Source organism: Geotrypetes seraphini, chromosome 2 (genome assembly GCF_902459505.1).
Source record: "Geotrypetes seraphini chromosome 2, aGeoSer1.1, whole genome shotgun sequence".
Taxonomy (NCBI): domain Eukaryota; kingdom Metazoa; phylum Chordata; class Amphibia; order Gymnophiona; family Dermophiidae; genus Geotrypetes; species Geotrypetes seraphini.
Window position 1 is genome coordinate 300,001,132 of NC_047085.1, and position 24,435 is coordinate 300,025,566.

The 24,435-nt window shown below is 45.3% G+C and overlaps 1 protein-coding gene across 1 annotated transcript in view; it reads right to left on the minus strand.

Annotated features, from left to right (window-relative positions):
* The window catches only part of TMPRSS6 (transmembrane serine protease 6), a 105,809-nt gene that overhangs the window by 23,703 nt on the left and 57,671 nt on the right, over positions 1-24,435 (minus strand). Inside the window, exons 10-12 of the mRNA XM_033932836.1 lie at positions 20,558-20,667; positions 7,606-7,748; positions 6,411-6,509 (exon numbers count right to left, since the gene is read on the minus strand). Of these exons, the coding sequence (XP_033788727.1) occupies positions 6,411-6,509; positions 7,606-7,748; positions 20,558-20,667 (352 nt within the window). The remainder of the gene's footprint in view (positions 1-6,410; positions 6,510-7,605; positions 7,749-20,557; positions 20,668-24,435) is intronic.

The window sequence follows — 24,435 nt, forward strand, 5'->3', positions numbered from 1 at the left end:
CATTTATAGAATCCAGGAGACAGTGGCTTGATATCGCTTTTATATGAATAATATTTTCATCAAATGCCCTTACCTAATACAGATTATATCAGTTCATATAGCAATTCAAATGGCCTGATACTGTATACATAAGTTTTAAGCATATATGGATAAGCAAGTTAGATGTTCCCTAGTTAGTGATCAATGTATAGCTAATTTTGATTAGTAGCCTGAATATTTTTTCTGGTTTCTGGTAAGTGACAATTTTGCATTTTTCCTCAGATAGTACAGATTAAAAAGGCCACAAGGATTAGCCTAATGGCCCAAATGACAGTTGTTCTTGCTGCCATGCAGGAGACACCATCCAATTTCAAGTTTATTAAAAAAAATTTTATACCGCTTAATCAAATTTCTAGGCGGTGTACAGAAATAAAAAAAATATCTTAAAAGAAACAAAACAAGTTGGAGTTAAAATACTATACAGAACCCGGTTAGGTTAGTAGACACATTCAAAAACATATATACTAACTGTACCACAATTAGGAAAGAAGGGTAGAAGTACAATCTTTGAGAAAAAGCACACTTAGGGGTAAAACAATAGGTGAGGGTAGAAGCTGTAATTATTTTAGTCCTTAAAAGGACAGTTTTTATCCAAAAGCATCTTGGAATAAGAATGTTTTTAGTTTTGCTTTAAATTGCTTTATCGTGGATTCAATCCGTAAATGATTAGGCAGCGAATTTCAAAGAGAGGGTGCAGTGACAGCGAAGTTGTTGGATCTCAACGTGTTAATTAGTTTTAATGATGGTACAACAAGGAGATTCTGTGATGTAGAATGAAGAGATTTAGTGGGATAATAGGGAATTAGGAGTCTATCAATAAACTCTGGTTGATTATTTGAGCGAGTTGTAAAATTCCTGGATGTGACTCCTGTTTCATGAGTAGTATGGCGCTGGGCTGTTGGGTAAGCAATGGCCTCTGGGATGGTGCCCACCTGAACTGCCTGAACAATCTTGTTTGATGGGCAAGTTTGATGGGCAGAATTTCAGAAGTCAAAGATTTTTCCAAAGTTAAGTGGACAATCTTTTGGTACTGGCTTGTGAATCGTCATGCATTGTTTCCACCACAAATTAAACATATCCACAGAAATACCTCTTTTATTTATAACCCATGCTGGTGTATATCAGTGTTTTTCAACCTTTTCAAGCCAAGTACCCCCTAAGCCTAACAAATACCAACTGAGTACCCCCGCCCAAGCTCCACCCACCCAAACTCCGCCCCTGACTCCACCCCATAATAATAATTGTAATGCAATAACTTCCATCCATTTTTCATATACACACAATATACTCTTATTAATACATAATGGTAACCACAAAATTAAAAAAACCCACAAAGCACACTATACACAGAAAAAATGTTAATTATCATTTATATTCAGATATTTTTCAAATATGTCATGGCAGATGACTTTAAAATATGCAATGTCACCTAAGTAACAATAATAGAAAAATAGACATATATAGTGCAAAATATAGACAGCAGATATAAATTCTCAAAACTGACACATTTTGATCACTAAATTGAAAATAAAATCATTTTTCCTACCTTTGTTGTCTGGTGATTTCATGAGTCTCTGATTGCACTTCCTTCTGACTGTGCATCCAATATTTCTTTCTTTCTGCCTCCTGCATGCATCCTCTACTCCAGACCTCATTCTATTCCGCAACCAACATCTCTCTCTGTCCCTCCAGGAGTCTAACTTTTCTTCCTCTCTCATCCCCCAGATCATGTGCAACATTTTTCACTAATGCCCACCAGCCTCATGCCCATTTCTCCTTCTATCACCCCTCTCCAAAACCATGCCACATCTCCCCCCTCCATCACTATTCCCAGCATTCCTCCCTCTTGGATCCCCTTCAATTAACCCTCTATTCCCTCTCTACCACCATAGCCAACATTCCTCCCTTTCATCCTTATCTTCCCCATGTATCTCTACTTTACTCCTCTCTATGCCCAATTTTCCTCTTCCTTTCCCCATGTGCATCATCTCTTTCCTTCTCACTCACACACTCAGGTCCAACAATTGTCCCTTTCTATTCCCTCCCTCCCTCCTTCCCATGTCCCATGTTAGTGCCCCCTCCTCCTTCACTGGTGTAAAATGGCCACATTTACTGTTTTTCCTATTAATGCCCCCTCCCTTCCTTCTGCCCTATTAATGCCCCCTTCCTTCTGTGTCCCGAGTTCATGCCCCCTTCCCCTCACTGCTTTCCAGCCTTTGTCTCACCTTCTTCTTCTCTCCCTCCCCTGAAGCTGATCCGTGCTGAAACCTGCCTGCCTCCAAGCCAACCTGCCACCGATTCCTCCTCCCCCCTGGTCCACCACTGCCGCAACCTGCCACCTGCCAGCTCCATTCAATTATCCCCCGTCGCAACTCTGGGGAAGGAAAGGCCAGGCGCGTGCAGTGATTGCACGCTACCGGCCCACAAGCCTTCCCCCCGACGTCAATTCTGACGTCAGAGAGAAGGTCCAGGCCAGCCAGTGACTGCAAGATTGGAAGAAAAGAGCAGATATCAGTAGCTATCCAAAACTTACTCAGCCAATTAGTAATATATCTCCTACTCAGTGATTCTTGGGCTTGCTCAGTTGTGAGGGATAGCAGATAAATTTTTAGATTTTTGTGCTTATGGTTCGACGCTTATCTTTTCGTTGCTTGTTCTTATTTGTTTTCTTCCTAGTATCATCTCTTCTGAAATTTCCATCCCTTTCTTCCTCCAACCAGATCTTCTCTCTTCTTATAGCCCTTTTCTCCCCATCAGCTTCATCCTCTTTGAATAGTACAGAGTTTCTCTCCCAGTCCTCTTCGGTTTCTCTTTCTCCAGTCCATTCCTTATTCATTTATCTTTGTATCACATCCCATTTCCTCTCACCCAGCTTGCATTCACTTCAATTCTGTTCTCCCTTTCACAGTCCATATCTCTTTCCTGAGCTTCTTTTCCTCTTACAACCTATCAGTGTCTCTGTCTACTCTTTCCTTGTCCTGCTTCTCTATCAATTCTTTATTCCTTTTCTAGTGCTTCCCTCAACACGTCTCTTTCTATGGTAGACTAAAGGCAAGAAGCCTGTCTGAGCTGCTCCCTGTCTAATAAGCTGCAAAGGACGCAGGACCAGTAGTTTAGGAGACACCAACCTTAAGTCCTGCTTTCTCCTGCAGCCTATTCCTAAGCTACTGGTCCTGCCTCCTTTGCAGCTTATTGGCTGGCTAAGGAATGTCTGACCAATAGGCTGCATGGGGAGGAGGAAACAGTAGCTACAGAGACAGTCTTTCTTCTTGCTTTCTCCTGAAGCTCTGCAGTTCTGATGTGTGGGCAATGCTGGAAGAAGTTGAGGGTCCTCTAGCACCCACAGAGCTGGCGCCCAGTGGCGTACCAAGGGGGTGACGGGGAGAGAGGGGGGCGATCCGCCCCGGGTGAACGGCCCAAGGGGGTGCACAGCTGGCCACTCACCGGAGAATAGGCTGCCGCTGGGGAAAGGCTGCCATTGCCATCATCAGAAACAAGCCAGCGCCGACTTCTCCCTCCCTGCTTCTCTTCCCCGCAAGCTGACCAACTCTAGCCGTCCGATGTCAATTCTGACATCGGAGAGGACATTCTGGGCCAGCCAATCGCTGGCTGGCTGGCTGGCCCGGAACGTCCTCTCCGACATTAGAATTGACATCGGGCAGCGAGAATTGGTCGGCCCGCGGGAAAAGAAGCAGGGCGAACTCAGCGCCAGCCTGTTTCCAATGGCCAGTGGCAGCCTATCCCCAGCGGTGGTGGCAGCAGTATGTTTCCCAATGGCGGTGGCATAGGGGAGGGCAGGGAGAAAGAAAGAAAGGGGGAGACAGGGAGCCAGAAAGAAAGAAAGAAATAGGGGGGGGACAGGGGGGAAAGGAAGCCAGAAAGAAAGAAAGGGGGCAGGGTGAAAAAAAGAAAAAAAATGGGGCATGGGGAGAGAGAGAGAAAGACAGACATAGAGAAACAAAGGGGGCATGGAGAGAGAAAGAAAGAAGGGGGCAGGGTGAAAGAAAGAAATGGGGCACGGAGAGAGAGAGAAAGACAGACATACAGAAAGAAAGGGGGCATGGAGAGAGAAAGAAGGGGGCAGGGTGAAAGAAAGAAATGAGGCACAGAGAGAGAGAGAAAGACAGACATACAGAAAGAAAGGGGGCATGGAGAGAGAAAGAAAGAAGGTGACAGGATGAAACAAAGAAAAAGTTGGGGGAGGGAATGAGGTCTGGAGGAGAGGAAGCATACAGGAGGCTGAAAGAAGGGAAGAAATATTGGATGCACAGACAGAAGAATAAAGTGCAACCAGAGACTGATGAAATTATCAAACAAAGGTAGAAAAAATGATTTTATTTTCAATTTAGTGATCAAAAGTGTTTGTTTTGAGAATTTATATATGCTGTCTATATTTTGCACTATGGGCCCCTTTTACTAAACCGCAATAGCAGTTTTTAGCGTAGGGAGCCTATAAACATCGAGAGCAGTGTGGGGCATTCAGCGCAGCTCCCTGTGCTAAAAAACGGTATCGCGGTTTAGTAAAAAGGGAGGGGGTATATTTGTCTATTTTTGTATAGTTGTTACTGAGGTAACATTGCATAAAGTCATCTGCCTTGACTTCTTTGAAAACCCGCGGAATATAAATGAAAATTAACATTTTTTCTGCATACAGTGTGCTTTGTGTTTTTAAAATTTTATTGTTGATAGATCATTTTGACTTGGCCACGAAGGTAAGGGGGAGGGAGGGAGGGTAGCTGCTGAAAGACATCTAGTAATCGTTGCAGGCTTGACTGTGCAGGGAATTATTTTTGTAAAATCATGTTTTGTTATGTGACTGGCATTATGTAGACTTTAATTTCTATGAATGAATAGAATGAAAATGATATAAAATTACTTGCTTGTTTTTATGTGTGTGCGCTGAAGGAAAGTGGAGAGAGAGTGGGCTGAGAACGCTGAAGGGAAATGGGGAAGAGAGAGTGGGGAGAAGACGCTGATTTATAAATTGACAATTGTACAGAATATTGGTTCTTTTTATACTTTAATATAATAAGTTCAATATAAAACAATTCAAGGCTTGTGTGGATGGAATCAGGTGGTTTGTGGGGATGAGGACCGAGCTTACGGGGATTAGTCCAATAAAATGGTATTTTCTTATTTCTCATTATTTGTTTTATTTTTATTTGTTAATTTGTAAAGTGGTGATTGTTATGTATCAGTTTTTTCAAATTTACATCTACTGTCTTTATATTTTGCACAGTATTAAAGGACATGTATTACTGTTTTTGTGGTGTTGTGGTGTTGCATTGTATGCAGAGTCTGGTTTCTTGGCAGTTCAGTTTAACTTTTGTCTACATATTTCTATTTTTAGTTTCTGATTATTCCATATTGGGCAAGGGTGTATCTGTCTGTGTGTATGAAAGGGACATGGCTTTCTGATAGCATCGACTGTACAGGATCAATTGACTGTGCAGGATCTGGTTTGTTTAGTTTTACAATGTATGTGTTGGTGTTCTAGTGCTCACTGCAGTGTTTAAGATGCTGCCTTTTCCTAGGTACACTCTTGTTGTGTGATATGTAGATTGTTACAAAAAATCATATTTTTCATATAGATGGGAGGGGGTGTCAAAAAATGATGGGCCCCGGGTGTCACATATGCTAGGTACGCCACTGCTGGCGCCTAAGGTGTATACTAGCAGATCAGCAAAAAAAGGTCAGTTTTCAGCCAATCCATTTTATTTGAATAAATGGATTTGATGGTCCTTCTTTATTCCATCAGCTGAAAAAAAATGTTCCTGCTGAGTCTGAAGATAAAGAGAAATAAAAGCCAATGATTTCCTAGCTTCAGACCCCAAGTATAATCTGTGGTAGTACATATGGATGGGCATTCATTTGCAGTGATATAGGAATGTCAACAGATATAGGAATGTGAACAGAAAAAAAACTCCTGTTTTATCATTTGCCAATAATAGTGTATAGTCTTTTCAGAAAGTGCACACTATTTGCAAAGAGGGCGCCCATTGTGCATGCATAGTGTGTGTTTTCAGAAAAAGTGTGCCTGCTTTGTACATTGTCTCTTTCAAAAAAGCGCACACTCAACAATTTTGCTTCCATGACAAAAAAATGGTCAGATGAAAACAAATAAAATGAACATTCCCAGAAATATGGGGAAACAACACAAAATGAAACTTGCTTGTTGCTGGTCCCTAGTAGTATGACTTTATCATGTTCAAACTGGCTGAACATTCTACAAGTCAGAGTTTGATTTCAGAAATGGTTGGAAAAAAATGGGGAGGGAAGGAAGTCCAGGGGAAGAGGAGAATGTTTCAGTGATGTAAAAAGTAAGTGCTCTTAAAGGAACAGGGATAAAAGAAGTACGTGAGATAGCATACCACAATTTCTTTCATCAAGTCCATTTGAACAATCCTTTACTCCATCACAGGCAGGGACGCAAAGTCCATTCACGACACATAAGAATTCTCCTGGACAGGCTGAGAAAAGGAGGATATATATTGTTAGACCCATCTCTCAATTCTCCCTTGTTGCAGGGATAATAACCCCACAAGGGGACAATCCCCCTCCACACCTTGGCATCAACATCTTGATTCATACTAGATTCAGTAAATGTTACCCAAATTGGGCAGCAAAAAAAGTGCACTGAGCATGATTCTATGAACAGCGCTCAGAGTTGGTCATCCTTTTACAGAATAGTACGTAGTGCTGGGATCCACACCTAACTTTGTGCACAGGAATGTATACTTAATGAAACGTAAATTAGGCATAGATCCCTCAAATCTATAGTATAATACAGCACACAAAAGTAATGAATGCTCTTGACCAAGATGCACTGGGAAGGGGCAGGCCCGCCAATCCAGTGAATGCGGGCCTGCTGGCCAAATGCAGGAAAAACCTGTCCGGCCATCTAAAAAAAAGTTAGGGGGAGTCCGAATGGGCTTGGGGTGGTGGGTACGGGTAGGGGGGGTATGGTGGGGGTCGGCTTGGGGGCTCATGTGGGCTACCTTTGGGAGGGTGTGGGTGTCCAGCAGGAAGGACTGGGCATCCCTCCTGATGGTAGTCTTTGCTGGGGGGGGGGGGGGGTGAATGGGTTGCTGCTAAACTAATCACGGTAGCTACGATCAGCTCAGTGGCAACCTAATTGGAACTTATACCTGTTTTGACTTTGTCTATGTAAAAACGTATAAGTTCCATCCAGGCAACCTCATCAAACTTTTGATTATCACTGCAAAATGACTAAGTTTCGGACTTTAGACCATTCTTCCAACTTTTGAAGATCCTTTTTCATGTTCTCCACTCCCTCTGGGGTGTCTGCTCTGTTACAAATCTTGGTATCATCTGCAAAAAGGCAAACCTTACCTTCTAACCCTTTGGCAATATTGCTTACAAACATTTTGAACAGAATTGGCCCCAACACCAGTGCTGTTCAGGCCCGACAGAGCCCTACAAAAGAGGACTTGTTTGGAGAAACCAGGTTTGGAGAAACCCGGGAGAAACCCAAGATCTTAAATTTCAGAAAGCACTTGAAAGCAGAAAGGATTAGATGGCACTGAAGGCCACACATTTACTCACGATCTGTTTGATTGTAGAGGCTGTAAGAAGCTTGCACTCCTGGTCCGGTTAGGATGATCTCAGAGTTGAATGATATGGTTATACTGGTAGACACCATGGCTATCCTTTCAGCATATGGCTGCAGGATTCGTGTGCCACACAATCTGAAAAAAGAAAAATAAAGATGATACTACTCAACTGAGTAAAAGAACTGTTATCATGAATTACCTCAGCAAAACTGTGACCCTCCTCCAGGAGAATGCCTCTCCTGCAGAGCACAAGGTAGGAGGTTCTTCTGGGGTCATTATGGTGACAGAAACTGATGAACTGCCTTAGGTGGGTGTAGTTAAGAAAACTGATAAGTTGGAGATGTTTTGCAAATATGGCTGACTGTGTTTATGCATGGAATTGGGAGGAAATAAAGCTCTCTGCTTTACTGAACACATGGTCTTTGGTTGCCCCATATTCCCTACCAAGACTCATGGAGTGAACAGGGTATGCTATGTGGCATCCATGTTGAGAACAAGATGATGATGATCTCTGCTGGAGTAGCAGAGCTGGGGGGAGGAGAGAATGAAGACCCCATGAGCAGAGCAGGAGAAAATTGCCTGTTGTGGTCAGGAGGTGGGTGAGAGGAACCATATCTCCTGAGAGTGATGACAGACAGGGAGGTTTGGTCCTGAATGCGAGTGGGACACCTGCAGCCTTCAGTTGAGTTGCCAGACAGGATGAGAATGTGGAGCCTCTAAGTGGCAAGAAGTCAGAAGGAAGTCAGCATTTATAGTGGACTGAAAATGAGGTATGTTTGTGTGCAATGAACCAATATTTATAGTCTATTAAGGAGAAATAACCAAATTTTCAGGTAAAATTCTAGTTTTTAAAGCTATTCTTGAAGTAGGAGGGCATTTTTTCTTTTCAGGACATTGCTACAACTATACCTTAAATCACACGGCCTACTGGGATTTAGCCTGGCCCCATCCTGTGTCCAGCTTGACAACCTTAACTCTATTGTATACAACTGGTCCCAGGTATCTGTCCTAAAGAGCTTAGCCTGTGCCCACAGAATCTGAGTGAGACCAAGATTACAACTATAATGAAAACACATGCTTCAGACAGGAAACACAAAGCATAATAATAATAATATAACAGTTTATGATCCTGGGAAAGCCACAGAGATACTCTTCTCAGGCTCAAAGTAGACTGCTGGGTAGCTACAGCTGGGGCTGTGAAATGCTAACAAAAGTCTGATAAACAGGTCTAAACCAGACCAGGAAATAAGACGAGAAAACTTGGGAAAGCTCTAATACTGGGGCTGCCAAAAAGCCATAGTGGCTTTTTGCATTCATATTGGAAGTTATTCTGGGAAAGAAAGAACAAATTCAGTTTAAACTGGCTGAGGGAATCACTGACCAGGATATAGGGTTTTTGGGGGGGGGTTTTCTTTATTGAAATTGTTAAGCAACTGTGCAAACAAGTATGCCAAACATTACTTCATGAGTTGTGATTCTGTGGGTCTTTCAGAGCCGACTCAGTCTATAATTAAATAGTCCTTCCCAAAAGAGACCAGTGTCCAGATGACTAAACTTTGATGCTGTGACTGCTATTCAGTTCAATTTAGGGATTTATATTCCACATTTACAACATCAGGACTAGCAAGGTGCATGGGTGTGGGTATATGTGCATTTTTGTGTGCGTGTGTACATGTCGTTGGGGAGTGGACTGTGTGTGGATAATTGTGCATGCATGGTGTTGTGGGGAGGAACGTGGATGTGGATGATGGTTGTATGGGGTGATAAGCACTGTCTTTCCTCCTTCTTTTGCCCATCCCATGCTCTCTTCCATTCTCTGCCTCCCACTTGCCCTTGTCATGTTTTCTATCCTTCTTCCCTTCACATTCCTACTCCTCGTCCACATCCTTTACTCTGTCGCCTGTGGTCCTGCCCCTCCCTCTTCCTTCTTAAAGCTGCTATTGCTTTTGCTTTATTGCAGCCAGTAGTCTCATTTCTTATGGAGGTGGGGCTGGGATCCTATCACCCTCTTGCTTCTTGTGCCGTTACCATCACCGACCTCATGACTCCAAGGAACTGGTTTCACTAAGTTTCCAAGTTTTATTTAAAATTTGATAAAACGCTTATATAAAATTTTCAAAGCGATGTACATCAATAAAAATACATAGGTAGAACATATAATAGACAGACTTTACACATGACAAAACTGAAATGAGGGGGAAATAGGAGGATCTACAATTTTTTAAAGAAAAGAATAGGGAGTGGGAAAACATCAGAGATGGGGGGTCGCTGGTAATTAGAGCTTATTCTTATACCTTGGCACTCCACTGATATTCTTTAGTTGCTACCTGTTCCTCTACAAGTGACAGAACATGAGCACCCTGATATCCATAGTCTCTATTCAATGTTGTAGTAAGGGGGAAGCGGTCTGCCCCAGGTGCTGTCTTGGTGAGGACGCCAACTCCATTCCTCGTCTCCGCCCTCCCGCTCCTTCCCGCTCCTTCCCACTCCTCCCCCCCCCCACCATGCATGCGCCTTCATTTCCCCCTTCCCCCCACATCACACCACTCTATCTCTTCACCGGCGCAAGCAGCAACGCCAAGGAAGTGATGTCAGAGAGAGAGAGAGCCAGTCTGATGAAGGCAGCGAGCTGTGGAAGTTAAAAGAGGTACAGGGTAGGGAAAGGGTGCATGCTACGCCACTGCTTCTGTCTGTACTCCTGATGTCACAGGAGCCTCTCAAAAATACACCAAAATCTGGAAATCTAATACATATGTTTGGAAGTGTGTGACATGCTTCTTAATGTTGCCACCAGAGTGCAGTGGTCTCTGGTAGGGGAGAAGCAAAAACCATGACATTTGAAATCATTGTTTTATTATGGCAGTTCATGGCCATCGATGGGGAAGACAGTGAATACAACCTACTGCATTTGATTCGTTAATGTGTGCCATCTCTCGCTGAAATGCAGTTAAAATGTCCTGTTTGTTAGCAAAGTGTTTCCCACGCAATGGCTTCTTCTCTTTAGGAATTAGATCGAAGTTACATGGACTAAGGAGACTAGGGAGGGTGTTGCAAGATCTCTCCATCGATGGCAACGAATTGTGGACAACCTGGGAGACTACTTTGAAGGATATTAACACTTAAACAGATTGTACTTTGTTGTTCATGTTATACACTGAATGCCATAATAAAATGATAATTTCAAATGCCATGTTTTTTGCTTTTCACCTACCAGAGATGCCTGACCTCATCATCTGGTGGCAACATTAAGAAGTAGTACATGTCACACACTTTCAAACGTATATTTTCGATTTCCAGTGTTGGCACATTTTTGAGAGAAAAAAACCCCAGTTGCTATGACTTATGAAACAACCCTTGAATAATATTGTAGTTTACCATTTGTTGTGGATCTTACTTTAAAAGTGCATATTTGGAGATTCTTTATTGACAGGGAGCACATTGAGGGTCAGCCCAACCACTAGGTACATAAGACATCCACTGAGCATGCCACAATTTGGTTGGGGAGGCAATCAAAGTGTTAGTTAGTGTGCCTTTGGAAGACACTGCATCAGGGCCTTAAGAACATAGGAATAGCTATACTGGGTCAGACCAATTATCCAACTAGCCCAGAATCCTATTTCCACAGAGGCCAATCTTAGATCACAAGTACCTAGCAGAAACCCTTCAGTATCTGTGCATGATCAAGATCCCAAGATCTTGCTGTCTCCAAACTTTTGTTTCAGAAGGTACAGGGCCTGGCAGGCCTTCAGCTTGCATGGATGCTCAAGGCTTCATATTGGTCTCAAGTAATGTTGTGTTGGGCAAACTGACTACCGCATTGGTGCCACCCCAGATAGGGTAATGTAACCAAGGTTAAAAGTTTAAAAGTTACCTGAGTGAGAAAAACAGGGTTTAAAGAAGATTTTAAAGGGTTTTTAAAGAAATAAAATCTGGAATTGTAAGGCCTGTGGGTTTTTTCCTATTTTGAAAAGTTTGGTTTGTGTATCTTTTGTATTGGTGCAGTTTTGGTATTATGTTGGTGATTTCCTGCACAGGTGTGCTATCCTAGTGCAGAGATCAGCATCAGATGCTTGAACATTCTAACTGTCAGATTTGACAGTTGGGAAGGTGACTTGGATCTGTGTGCAGGTAGTTTGGTTTCTGTGCCTTGTGAGGAGGTAATTATAGCTGGTTTTATTGAATTTTGAATAGGAATTAGAGGTTTTGGTTGAAGTTGAGGTTTCATATATAGATTCTGGTATTTATCCAAGGGTGAAAACATAAGAACATAAGAATTGCCGCTGCTGGGTTAGACCAGTGGTCCATCGTGCCCAGCAGTCTGCTCACGCAGCGACCCCCAAGTCAAAGACCAGTGCTCTAAATGAGTCCAGCCTCACCTGTGTACGTTTCAGTTTAGCAAGAACTTATCCAACTTTGTCTTGAATCACTGGAGGATGTTTTCCCCTATAACAGACTCCAGAAGAGTGTTCATTTTCCACCACTCTCTGGGTGAAGAAGAACTTCCTTACGTTTGTACGGAATATATCCCCTTTCAACTTTAGAGAGTGCCCTCTCGTTCTCTACCTTGGAGAGGGTGAACAATCTGTCTTTATCTGCTAAGTCTATTCCCTTCAGTATTTTGAATGTTTCAATCATGTCCCCTCTCAGTCTCCTCTTTTCAAGGGAGAAGAGGCCCAGTTTCTCCAGTCTCTCACTGCACGGCAACTCCTCCAGCCCCTTAACCATTTTAGTCACTCTTCTCTGGACCCTTTTGAATAGTACCGTGTCCTTCTTCATGTATGGCGACCAGTGCTGGATGCAGTATTCTTGGTGGGGGGAGTACCATGGCCCGGTACAGCGGCATGATAACCTTCTCCAATCTGTTCATGATCCTCTTCTTTATCATTCCTAGCATTCTGTTCGCCCATTTCGCCGCTGCTGCACATTGCTCGGACGGCTTCATCAACTTGTCGATCAGAACTCCGAAGTCTCTTTCCTGGGGGGTCTCTTCAAGTACCGCCCTGTATTCGTACATGAGATTTTTGTTACTGACATGCATCACATTACACTTATCTACTTTGAACCTCATTTGCCATGTTGATGCCCATTTCTCGAGCTTGATTACGTTGCAGATCTTCACAATCCCCCTGTGTCTTCACTACTTTGAATAATTTTATATCATCCACAAATTTAATCACCTTACTCGTTGTACCGATGTCCAGATCGTTTATAAAGATGTTGAAGAGCACGGGTCCAAGCAACAAGCCCTGCAGCACCCTACTGGTGACGCTCTTCAAATATGAGTATTGTCCATTTACCCCCACTCTCTGTTTCCTATGCTCCAGCCAGTTTTTAATCCACGTGAGTTTTTCACCCTCAATTCCATGGCTCGCAATTTTCCAAAGTAGTCGTTCATGTGGAACCTTGTCGAACGCCTTCTGAAAATCCAGATATACAATGTCGACCGGGTCACCCTAGTATATCTGCCTGTTTACTCCCTCAAAGAAGTGCAGCAAATTCTTCAAACAAGATCTGACTTTGCTGAAGCCGTCCTGGCTGGTCCTCATCAGATCGTGCCCGTCAAGGTGATCAATGATGCGGTCCTTTATCAGCGCCTCTACCATCTTTCCCAGTACCGAGATCAGACTCACCGGTCTGTAGTTTCCCGGATCTCTCCTTAAACCTTTTTTGAAGATCGGCATAACATTTGCCACCTTCCAGTCTTACAGAATCTTTCCCGATTTGATCGACAGATTGGCTATTAGTTGAAGCAGTTCAGCTATAGTCCCTTTCAGTTCCTTGATGATCCTCAGATGGATGCCATCCGGTCCTGGGGATTTATCGCTCTTAAGCCTATCGATCTACCTGCATGCCTCTTTTAGACTGACCGTCAAGCCTGATGGGTTTCGGTATGCTGTGTATATCCTCTTAGGCAAATACAGATGCAAAAAATGTGCTCAGTTTGTCGGAAATTGCTATGTCCTCCTTTAGCACTCCCTTTATTCCATGGTCATCCAACGGTCCCACCACTTCCTTCGCTGGTCATTTCCCCTTAATATATCAAAAGAACGGCTTGAAGTTCTTCGCCTCCTTGGCTATATTTTCCTCGTAGTGTCTTTTGGCCCCTTTTACCGCCTTATGCACCTGCGTTGATGTTGTTTGTGCTTATTCCAGTTTTCGGCCATTCTTGACCTTTTCCATTCCTTAAATGAAGTTTTCTTGTCTCTGATTGTTTCCTTCACCTCTACAGTGAACAATGCTGGTTCCATGTTCTTTTTCCTCTTGGATCCCTTGTTTATATGCGATATATATAGATTTTGTGTCTCGGTGACTGTGTCCTTAAAAAGGGACCAAGCTTGCTCTTGCATTTTTACAGTGCTTATCCTCTTCATAATCTTCTTCCCCACCATGAGTCTCATCACTTCGTAATTCCCTTTTCGGAAGTTCAGTGCCGTGGCTGTCGTTCTGGACCGATGTTTCGCCCCTGCGTCCAGGTCAAAGCAGATCATGTTGTGATCACTGTTTCCCAGCGTCCCTTCTCCTTCTACACCTTGTGCCGGTCCTCGCAATCCATTTAGAATTAAGTCCAGAATTGCATTTCCTCTTGTATTTTCCTTGCCAAGTTGTTCCAGGAAGGAATCACCTATAGCATCCAAGTTTCAAGTTTATTAAAAAAAATTTTAGACCGCTTATTTAGATTTCTAAGCGGTTTACAATATAAAATTACATAAAAGCACATAAAAACAAGGGATACTAGATAGCGTCCAAACATAACAGAAGGTTTTGATGTAACGTATGGAACAACTTCAAACATTAGGGTAGTGGGGAAGAACTACAATTATTTATAGAAAAGGAGCAACATAAAAGGGAAAGACAATAGGTTAGGGTAAAAAAGCAGTTATTTTAAATTTTGCCCTTAAGAGGACAGTTGTTATCCAAAAGCGTCTTGGAACAAGAATGTTTTTAGTTTTGCTTTAAGTTGTTTTGAATCAGATTCACAGCGCAAGTGGTTAGGCAGCGAATTCCATAGGGTAGGGGCAGTAACCGCAAAGTTATTGGAATGCAACGCATTAATCGATTTTAAAGAGGGTATGACAAGGAGATTCTGAGAAGTTGAATGGAGGAATTTTGATGTGCTATGGGGAATTAGAAGTCTGTTGATGGAATCCGGTTGATTATTTAATTTTGTTGTGAGTGTTAAGAGTAAAATTTTATAGCTAATTCTATGTTCAACTGGTAGCCAATGTGCATTGAACAAAAGGGGTGAAACGTGATTGTATTTTTTTGCACCACAAATGATCTTAATAGCTGTATTTTGCACAATCTGGTGCCTAGGTTGCAGTCTATCCCTGGATAGTTGAAGTCACCCATGATAACTGCATTGCCTCCCTTGCAGTTGCGTTTAATCTCTTCCGTCATTTCTCCATCAATTTCTTCGGACTGCCCTGGGGGTCGGTAGTAGATGCCGATCTTTGTTTCCTGTCCATTTGTTCCTGGAATTTTGACTCATAGAGACTCTAACTTATCCGTATGTTGTGGCAGTTCTCTCCAGTAGATTCAATTCCCTCTTTGACGTATATGGCAATACTCCCACCTTTTTGAGCCACTCTATCTCTGCGGTATAGTTTGTATCCTGGTAGCACAGTATCCCAGACATTTTCTTCAGTCCATCATGTTTCCGTGATGTCGATGATGTCCACATTATCTTTTTGTGCCATAGCCTCTAATTCACCCATCTTATTTCTAAGGCTCCTTGCGTTCGTGTACATACACTTGAGTTTGCGGCCTGTTCCTTTCTTGCATTTCCTTCCCTCTTATGTCCCTTTCAATCTGTCTTGCCTGTGATCTGGTGAGTTTCCCCTCTATCTTCCTGCACGGTATCCTCCGGGTATACTGGTTTCTGAACCATCGACTCTCTCTCTCTCAGTCGACTGTCGGCTTTCCCCTTCTTCCTAGTTTAAAAACTTTTCAATTTCTTTCTTGATGTTGCTTTCAAGTAGCCTCATTCCATCTCTGCTGAGGTGGAGTCTGTCCTTTCTGAATAGTTTGCTCTTCCCCAAGAATGTCATCCAGTTGTGCACAAAGTGGAATCCTTCTTCCTCACACCAGCACTGCATCACGCGTTGACTGCTTTCAGCTCCATCTGCCTCTTCTCATCAGCCCTGGGTACCGGCAGGATCTTCGAGAATACAGTGGTGCCTCACACAACGGACGCCTCGCACAGCGCACACTGCGCACAACGAACTTTATGTCTTGATTCGTACAACGAACTTCGTTTCACACAACGAAGTCGCCCGAGCTGCATCCTTCCGCGCAGGTACTGCGCTTAACTGCCCTCTCTCCGCCTGGCTCCCTCTTGCCCCCCCCGACTCCCCGACACGATCGGGGCAAAAAGGAGCCCAAGCCCTCTTGCCCCGCCGATTCCCCAACTCCCCGACAATATCGGGCCAGGAGGGAGCCCAAGTCCTCCTGGCCATGGCGACCCCCTAACCCCACCCTGCACTACATTACGGGCAGGAGGGATCCCAGGCCCTCCTGCCCTCGACGCAAACCCCCCCTCCCCCCAACGACCGCCCCCCCCAAGAACCTCCGACCGCCCCCCCAGCCGACCCGCGACCCCCCTGGCCGACCCCCACGACACCCCCAACCCCCTTCCCCGTACCTTTCTGTAGTTGGCCGGACAGACGGGAGCCAAACCCGCCTGTCCGGCAGGCAGCCAACGACGGAATGAGGCCAGATTGGCCCATCCGTCCCAAAGCTCCGCCTACTGGTGGGGCCTAAGGCGCCTGGGCCAATCAGAATAGGCCCGGGAGCCTTAGGTCCCTCCTGGGGGCGGGGCCTGAGGCACATGGGCCCAACCCGACCATGTGCCTCAGGCCCTGCCCCCAGGAGGGACCTAAGGCTCCCGGGCCTATTCTGATTGGCCCAGGCGCCTTAGGCCCCACCAGTAGGCGGAGCTTTGGGACGGATGGGCCAATCCGGCCTCATTCCGTCGTTGGCTGCCTGCCGGACAGGCGGGTTTGGCTCCCGTCTGTCCGGCCAACTACAGCAAGGTACGGGGAAGGGGGTTGGGGGTGTCGTGGGGGTCGGCCAGGGGGGTCGCGGGTCGGCTGGGGGGGCGGTCGGAGGTTCTTGGGGGGGGCGGTCGTTGGGGGGAGGGGGGGTTTGCGTCGAGGGCAGGAGGGCCTGGGATCCCTCCTGCCCGTAATGTAGTGCAGGGTGGGGTTAGGGGGTCGCCGTGGCCAGGAGGACTTGGGCTCCCTCCTGGCCCGATATTGTCGGGGAGTTGGGGAATCGGCGGGGCAAGAGGGCTTGGGCTCCCTTTTTCCCCGATCGTGTCGGGGAGTCGGGGGGGCAAGAGGGCTTGAGCTCCCTCTTGCCCCGATCGTGTCGGGGAGTCGGGGGGGCAAGAGGGCTTGAGCTCCCTCTTGCCCCGATCGTGTCGGGGGTGCCAGGGACCACACGGAGTCACCCACCGTACCACCCGATTCGGGTAAGCGCAGGTATCGGTGGGTGGCTTATTTGCGGGGGGATGCCTTATTTTACATTTTTTTCTAAAAAGGGGGGGCTGTCTTATTTGATGGCCCTGCCTTATCATCGGGGAAACACGGTAGAAAAAAAAAAAAAATGAACAGTTAAGTCCCAGTTTTTGCCGCTGAGACTCTGCCCTCTCTCACTGTAAAATTAGACTCTACTTAGTCTGTCTTTAAATTTAAAAAATGTGTGTTGTTTTAAAAAACAATTATGTTTTTAGATGTATCTAAATAAAAATAATAACCAAAAATTTATCTTTTTTTATGTCATCTTAGCATATTTTATGCTACAGAACGAATTATTTTTTTTAACATGTATTGTTATGGGAAAACGCGTTTCACATAACGAACTTTTCGCATAACAAACTTGCTCCTGGAACGAATTAAGTTCGTTGTGTGAGGCACCACTGTACTATCCTCTGCATTCTGATCCTCAGCTTCCTTCCTAGCATCCGGAACTGGTTCTTCAGTACTTCCTGTTGCTCAGGTTGTTTGTCCCCACATGGATCACCACCGCCATATCTTCTTCTTCCACACTGTCGATGATCCTGTCGATACGGCTCACTATGTCTTCTACCTTGGCTCTCAATAGGCAGGTCACCAGCTGATCCAATCTTCCTCCCGTTATGTGGCTGTCAACTTGTCTGATGATGGAGTCCCCCACGACGATTGCTGTCCTCTCTATCTTCTCTTGATTCTCCAGCCGATGTGAAGAATTGTTTTATCTGTGAAACTATTTGATGCTAGAAATAGTCTGTGAGAATCTTCTGGGAAGTGTTTTGAGAGATTCTCTGAGTGACAAATCTGTGGTGCTGATTTTTGGAGAAGATTTTATGAGAGGTCCTGTGTGAGATTCCTATGTAATGTTATGAAAGAAATATTGGTGAAGCAAAGTTGTGAACTGCTTTTGAAACCTGATTTCTGGAGAAATTTTCAGTCTCTGTGTAAGAAATCTGTGGTGCTAATTTCTGGAGAAGTTAATGAGATGTCCTGTGACAGATTTCTGTGGAATGTTGTGAGAGACTATTAGTGAAGCAAAGTTGTGAAACTGCCTTGGAAATCTTTTTCTGGGAATCATTTCTGTATAGATTTTTGGGATTTTGGGAAAAGATTTATATGCATGAAATGTTTAGAGGAAGGATGAGTTTTGTGATTATATAAAGGAAATTTTAGGGACGGAAATAGTATAGGGAACATCAATTTTCTGTTTTTTGACCCTAGCTTAGAAACTATTTTAGGCAACTGTGGAGTTATTAGATTTAGGATCGGGTTTTTCTTATTGATTTGGTTTTAGTTAGAGTAGTAGGTTGGTTCCAGGGAGAGAGAGATCTACTAGCAACAGCGCACCAATGTGGTACCCCTACACAGAAAGGACAAAAAGCTTCCAATATACTAGCCCAAGGAAAAAAAGGAGAATTTGGAGAAGCTGGAGGCTGTAAGATACATTATTTAAAGAAAGTGTTCTTAGACCCATCAGTTAGTTTTCCCTGGATAAAGGATTTCAAAGAATAAATAATACTTATAAGAAATCCTGCATAGTAATTGCTGATGGTGAAACACAATTAATGGGATCAAAGAAGATTTTATTGGGACATTCAAAGAACGGAGCAGAAGTGAAGCTAAATTTCTTGTTATACCGCATTTGTTTATTAAATTTTATTTCTATTTTCAATTTAGAGTCCTTAGTGCTTCTTTATATCTATTTTGTTAATGGTTTAATTAACATTTTTATTTCCAGGTTACATTACATTTTGTTATTACATATATTATTTTTTTATGTAATTCACTCCTTCTCCTGGAGAAAGGTATCAATTTAACCCTCAGTGTTCACGACTACAAAATAAATCTTATTTCAAGAGAGATACCTTTTACCTCAGTCAAAGAAATAGGGGGTTACAGTAAGGAAAAACACCTTGGGGGGTGGAAGGGGTGGAAGAAGAGTGATGCTGAACACCATGAGGAGGAAAAGGGAGAGAATTGCTGGATATCACTTGGGGGGAAGGGAATGTAGGGAAAGAGAAATGCTGAGCTATGGAGGGGTAGAGAAGGAAAGAAGAAATGCTAGACATGAGGAGGTTGAGGGAAGGGCTTTGAGCTACCCTAGGGTAGGTGGAGGAGGGAGGATCACATGGCATCTAATATGGCAGATAACCTTGGGACAACCTGGGTACAATAGAGAGGGTAGTGGGATGCAAGTTATTGGAGGGGGGAGGGGAAGAAGGACATTGGACCTATATGGCCTTTTTTCAAATATTGCTGGTGTGATGAGGGTCCTGACTCTTTTATTGTGTTTTGTTTTTTTTAGTTGTTGTTTGTTTCATTTAAAGAAATGAAATAACAAAAGCAAAATAATAGATAAATTAACTAAAATAATTGCAGATGAATAAAACATTCAACAAATGTTGAGTCAGTATATCCCATTCATGAGATTTAAAGCATTGACGACAACTCTAGCCTTTACAGAAACTCATATTAGGATTTGACTGTTCCAGAGATAATTTTTCTTGTAGACTTAAGTTCAGGGGTAGGGGTGATTCTTTTTCTTTTCCAAATTGGTTTCTGTGCAAGCATTAATCTCTTAGTATAGGGCTGCCCAAGTCCGGTCCTCGAGATCTACTGGCAGACCAGGTTTTCTGGATATCCACATTGAACATGCATGAGAGAGATTTGCATACCAAGAAGGCAGTGCAGGCAAATCTCTCTCATGCCTATTCATGGTGGATATCCTGAAAACCTGGCCTGCCAGTAAATCTCGAGGACTTGGGCAGCCCTGTCTTAGTAAATTAACTATCACTCTCCATCTACCAGATCTCAAATACCTGATGATAATGGATCTGTTTTTGATACACCACTAGCTGCAGACAAGATTCTTTTTCTCCTTAGCCTGCTTGTACCGGATGAGTACATTGGGGGGTATGACATAGGTTAGTGATACTCTCCTGTCTCCTCATCAAACATAGAGGCTGTTGCATGGAAGCCCAGGAAACAGCTGAGAATCCTATGCTGATCCTCTGTATCAGCAATGAGGAATATTATCTACCTCTCTTCATGTTGTGGAATCAAGACTTTTTTTTTTCAGGGAGGAGAGTTCCTGCTCTCCCCTCTTCCCTGTAAGCTACTCAGTAGAGATGTCTTTTAGTCCTCTCTCTGAGTCTGCATCTTTTCCTGGATGTGCTTGGAAATCAATATGGGTCTATGTATCTCAATCTAAGAAAATAGTGACTGAGTTCAAAATAAAGGGTTGGCTTACTAGCTTAAGTATTAGGAAAAACCATTACAGATCCCTTACTAGGGACAGAAATTTAGTGGGAAACCCAATGGGATCCCTAAAATGCTAAAGATCATTTTCTGGGACTAAACAAAAATGTGGTGGGAAGGGCTAAAATAGAGGGAGAAGAGAAGGGAAAATAAGAGCCAGAAACCCCTTTGTACCTCCTGCCTTGAATCAACCATTGTCCTTGAGTGCAAGGTGTGTTATAATTCCTTCTCTTCAGCATATAAGCATCAAACCATAGGACGACACCATAGTCAAGAGAAGGGACCTTGGGAATGGAGAGAGACAACGAAAAGAAGAATATGAAACATTAAACACACATAATTCTCCCATTAAGAAAAACTGGCAGCTTATACCATATGTCCTGCTAAATACAATGAATTTCATTTATAAAGGAGATATTATTGTAGCATACTTGTACTATGATATAAATATTCTCTCTCATTATGGAAAGCATGCTTTTTATTGCTCTCTTTTAAACTTGAATGCATTTAAAAGAGTTGGCATGCAAACCCAAAGGTTTCAGGAGAAGGGTAAAGCAACAAAGACATTGGCAGGAAGACCCCAGATCTTCTGGCAAAGAAGCATCATCAACAGGATAGATCCAGGTCACAGTTTTGTCCAAAAACGGAGCTTATTTGAAAGGTCTTTGAAGGAATATCCAAGTGTCTTCATTGAAAGACTGGAATACAATGTAAAGGTTTGTCTGTATTGTTCCTCTGTCAAAAGGGAGCTAATATACACCAGTCCTAACAGTGGCTTACCAAGAGGGGGGGGGATTATCCGCCCCGGGTGCACGCTTCAAGGGAGTGCACAGCCGGACGGGTCGGAACCTCCTGCGCTGCTCAAAATGGCACCTCAGCGCGGCTGCCGTACTTATTCCAGAAACAAGCAAAAACCTCCCAAACCCCAAGAGTAAACAATGATAGGGGAAAGAGACAAGGACAAACAAAGGACTAAGCTAGCTTTAATGTGATATAAATTATTGGAACGGGAGAGCCCTCAGTCACACAGCCACCACTGGGAAATCCCAGGGAAAGGCTGTCACGGGTTTACACCCAGAAGAGTGTTAACTGTGAAACATCCCCAGGCTCTCTCCGCGTGAATGAATAAATAAAGTGCAAGAAAATCGTGCAAAGTAAGAAAAATCAAAAAAACACACTCAAGTAACTAAGTTTGAATTTGTCTCTGTCCCCTAACCAGGGGGCCAAAAGGAAAAACAAGTGTCCAAACCTAGCCAAGCCAAAACACAGTCTGGAAGTACTTAGCTTCTCCGTGTGAGAACAGCCAGCAAATGGTGACTTCGTCCTACGGGACTCCGTTTTTGGGGTGCACACCCCCTTCTTCAGGAACAACTTGGCTGCGCTGAGTCTCTCGATTCCTCCGACACAGCTAGAAAGCAAGGTAGAAAATGGCACTCAACTGAAGAGGACGCCTCCGATTTAAACTGCAGACGTAAATGTGATTGGTTGAATGCGTCAGCTGACTAAGACAGCTGACTAGTCAGATCCACATCTGTTCAAAAACATGAAAAAATGAATGAAGTAAAATACGCTGAAAAAACTCTGTGAAACTACTGAAAACGAGAAAGAAAAACTGAAAATAAAAAAGGTAGGTATCTGCCATAACAGGAACAGTACAACCGAAACTGAACACATAAGAAACCCATACTAGTAAGTATATTGCCATTCGATGTAATCATTAAGTCCACTGGGGGTCAGAGCTTGGAGTTCAAAAATCCAATACTGTTCCCTCCGTTGCAACCAAGATAATTTGTCCCCATGATAATCGTCAAACAATTGTTCCATAATAAACCAGCGAAGATCTTGAAAAGCATGGTTAAGCTGGATACAATGTGGAACCATGGGGGCACTCATCAATTGAGTGTTTAGCCGTGACCGATGCTCAATTAAGCGGGTCCTAACAGTTCTCTGAGTCCGACCCACATATATCATGCTGCAGGGGCATATGATGACATATACAGCCCACTTGGATTTACAGGTGGTGACTGATTTGAAAGTGTAAGATTTGTTAGTTCTAGGATGTTGCCATCTCTTGCCTTCGATAGTAATCTTGCAGATATCGCAAGTATCATTGCATTTGGAATGTCGACCATCGCGGTAAGTGATCCTGCTACGAGTGGTGTAATTAGGGTGAACCAAATAATCTGACAAATTATCTTGGTTGCAACGGAGGGAACAGTATTGGATTTTTGAACTCCAAGCTCTGACCCCCAGTGGACTTAATGATTACCGTATTTTCACATAGATAACGCGCACCCGTGTAAAACGCGCACACGGGTATAGCACGCGAAAAACACAAATCTATGTACAGAAATTTTTATATACCGCGCACACCCGTATATCGCGCATGCTGCACGACTCTGCCGTCGCCGCCCGACTCTCCTTTCGCCCGCCCCGACTCTCCTCTACCCCTTGAAGTCCTGTCCCCACCCTGAAAGCCTGATGCCCCCCCCGACGTCCGATTCAACCCCCCCCGCAGGACCGCTCGCACCCCCACCGCGAAGGACCGCTCGCACGCACCCGCACCCCGAAGGACCGCTCGCACCCCCATAGGCTCCCGACCCCCCCCCATCATGTAGAAGCTCCTACCGGTGTCTTGCTGCTTCCTCTTGGCTGTCCCGACTCCCCGACACGATCGGGGCAAGAGGGAGCTCAAGCCCTCTTGCCCCAGCCAACCGCGGCACCCCCGACATGATCGGGGCAAGAGGGAGCTCAAGCCCTCTTGCCCCAGCCAAACGCGGCACCCCCGACACGATCGGGGTAAGAGGGAGCTCAAGCCCTCTTGCCCCAGCCAACCGCGGCACCCCCGACATGATCGGGGCAAGAGGGAGCTCAAGCCCTCTTGCCCCCCCGACTCCCCGACACAATCGGGGCAAAAGGGAGCCCAAGCCCTCTTGCCCCGCCGACTCCCCAACTCCCCGACAATATTGGGCCAGGAGGGATCCCAAGTCCTCCTGGCCCTGGCGACCCCCCCCCCCCCCGCTAGTTGTTCGGGCCAGGAGGGAGCCCAAACCCTCCTGGCCACACGACCCCCTACCCCCAGCCCGCACTACATTACGGGCAGGAGGGATCCAAGGCCCTCCTGCCCTCGACGCAAAACCCCCTCCCAACGACCACCCCCCCAAGAACCTCTGACCGCCTCCCCAGCCGACCCGCGACCCCCCTGGCCGACCCCCATGACACCCCCACCCCTCTTCCCCGTACTTGTGTAGTTGGCCGGACAGACAGGAGCCAAACCCGCCTGTCCGGCAGGCAGCCAACGACGGAATGAGACCGGATTAGCCCATCCGTCCCAAAGCTCCGCCTACTGGTGGGGCCTAAGGCGCCTGGGCCAATAAGAATAGGCCCGGGAGCCTTAGGTCCCTCCTGGGGGTGGGGCCTTGGGCACATGGTCGGGTTGGGCCCATGTGCCTCAGGCCCCGCCCCCAGGTGGGACCTAAGTCTCCCGGGCATATTCTGATTGGCCCAGGCGCCTTAGGCCCCACCAGTAGGCGGAGCTTTGGGACGGATGGGCCAATCCGGCCTCATTCCGTCATTGGCTGCCTGCCAGACAGGCGAGTTTGACTCCCGTCTGTCCGGCCAACTACACAAAGGTACGGGGAAGGGGGGTGGGGGTGTCGTGGGGGTCGTCCAGGGGGGTCGCGGGTCGACTGGGGGGGGCGTTCGGAGGTTCTTGGGGGGGCGGTTGTTGGGGGGAGGGGGGTTTGTGTCGAGGGCAGGAGGGCCTGGGATCCCTCCTGCCCGTAATGTAGTGCGGGGTGGGGGTAGGGGGTCGCTGTGGCCAGGAGGGTTTGGGCTCCCTCCTGGCCCGAACAACTAGCGGGGGGGGGGGGTCGCCAGTGCCAGGAGGACTTGGGCTCCCTCCTGGCCCGATATTGTCGGTGAGTTGGGGAGTCGGCGGGGCAAGAGGGCTTGGGCTCCCTTTTGCCCCGATCGTGTCGGGGAGTCGGGGGGGCAAGAGGGCTTGAGCTCCCTCTTGCCCCGATCGTGTCGGGGGTGCCGCGGTTGGCAGG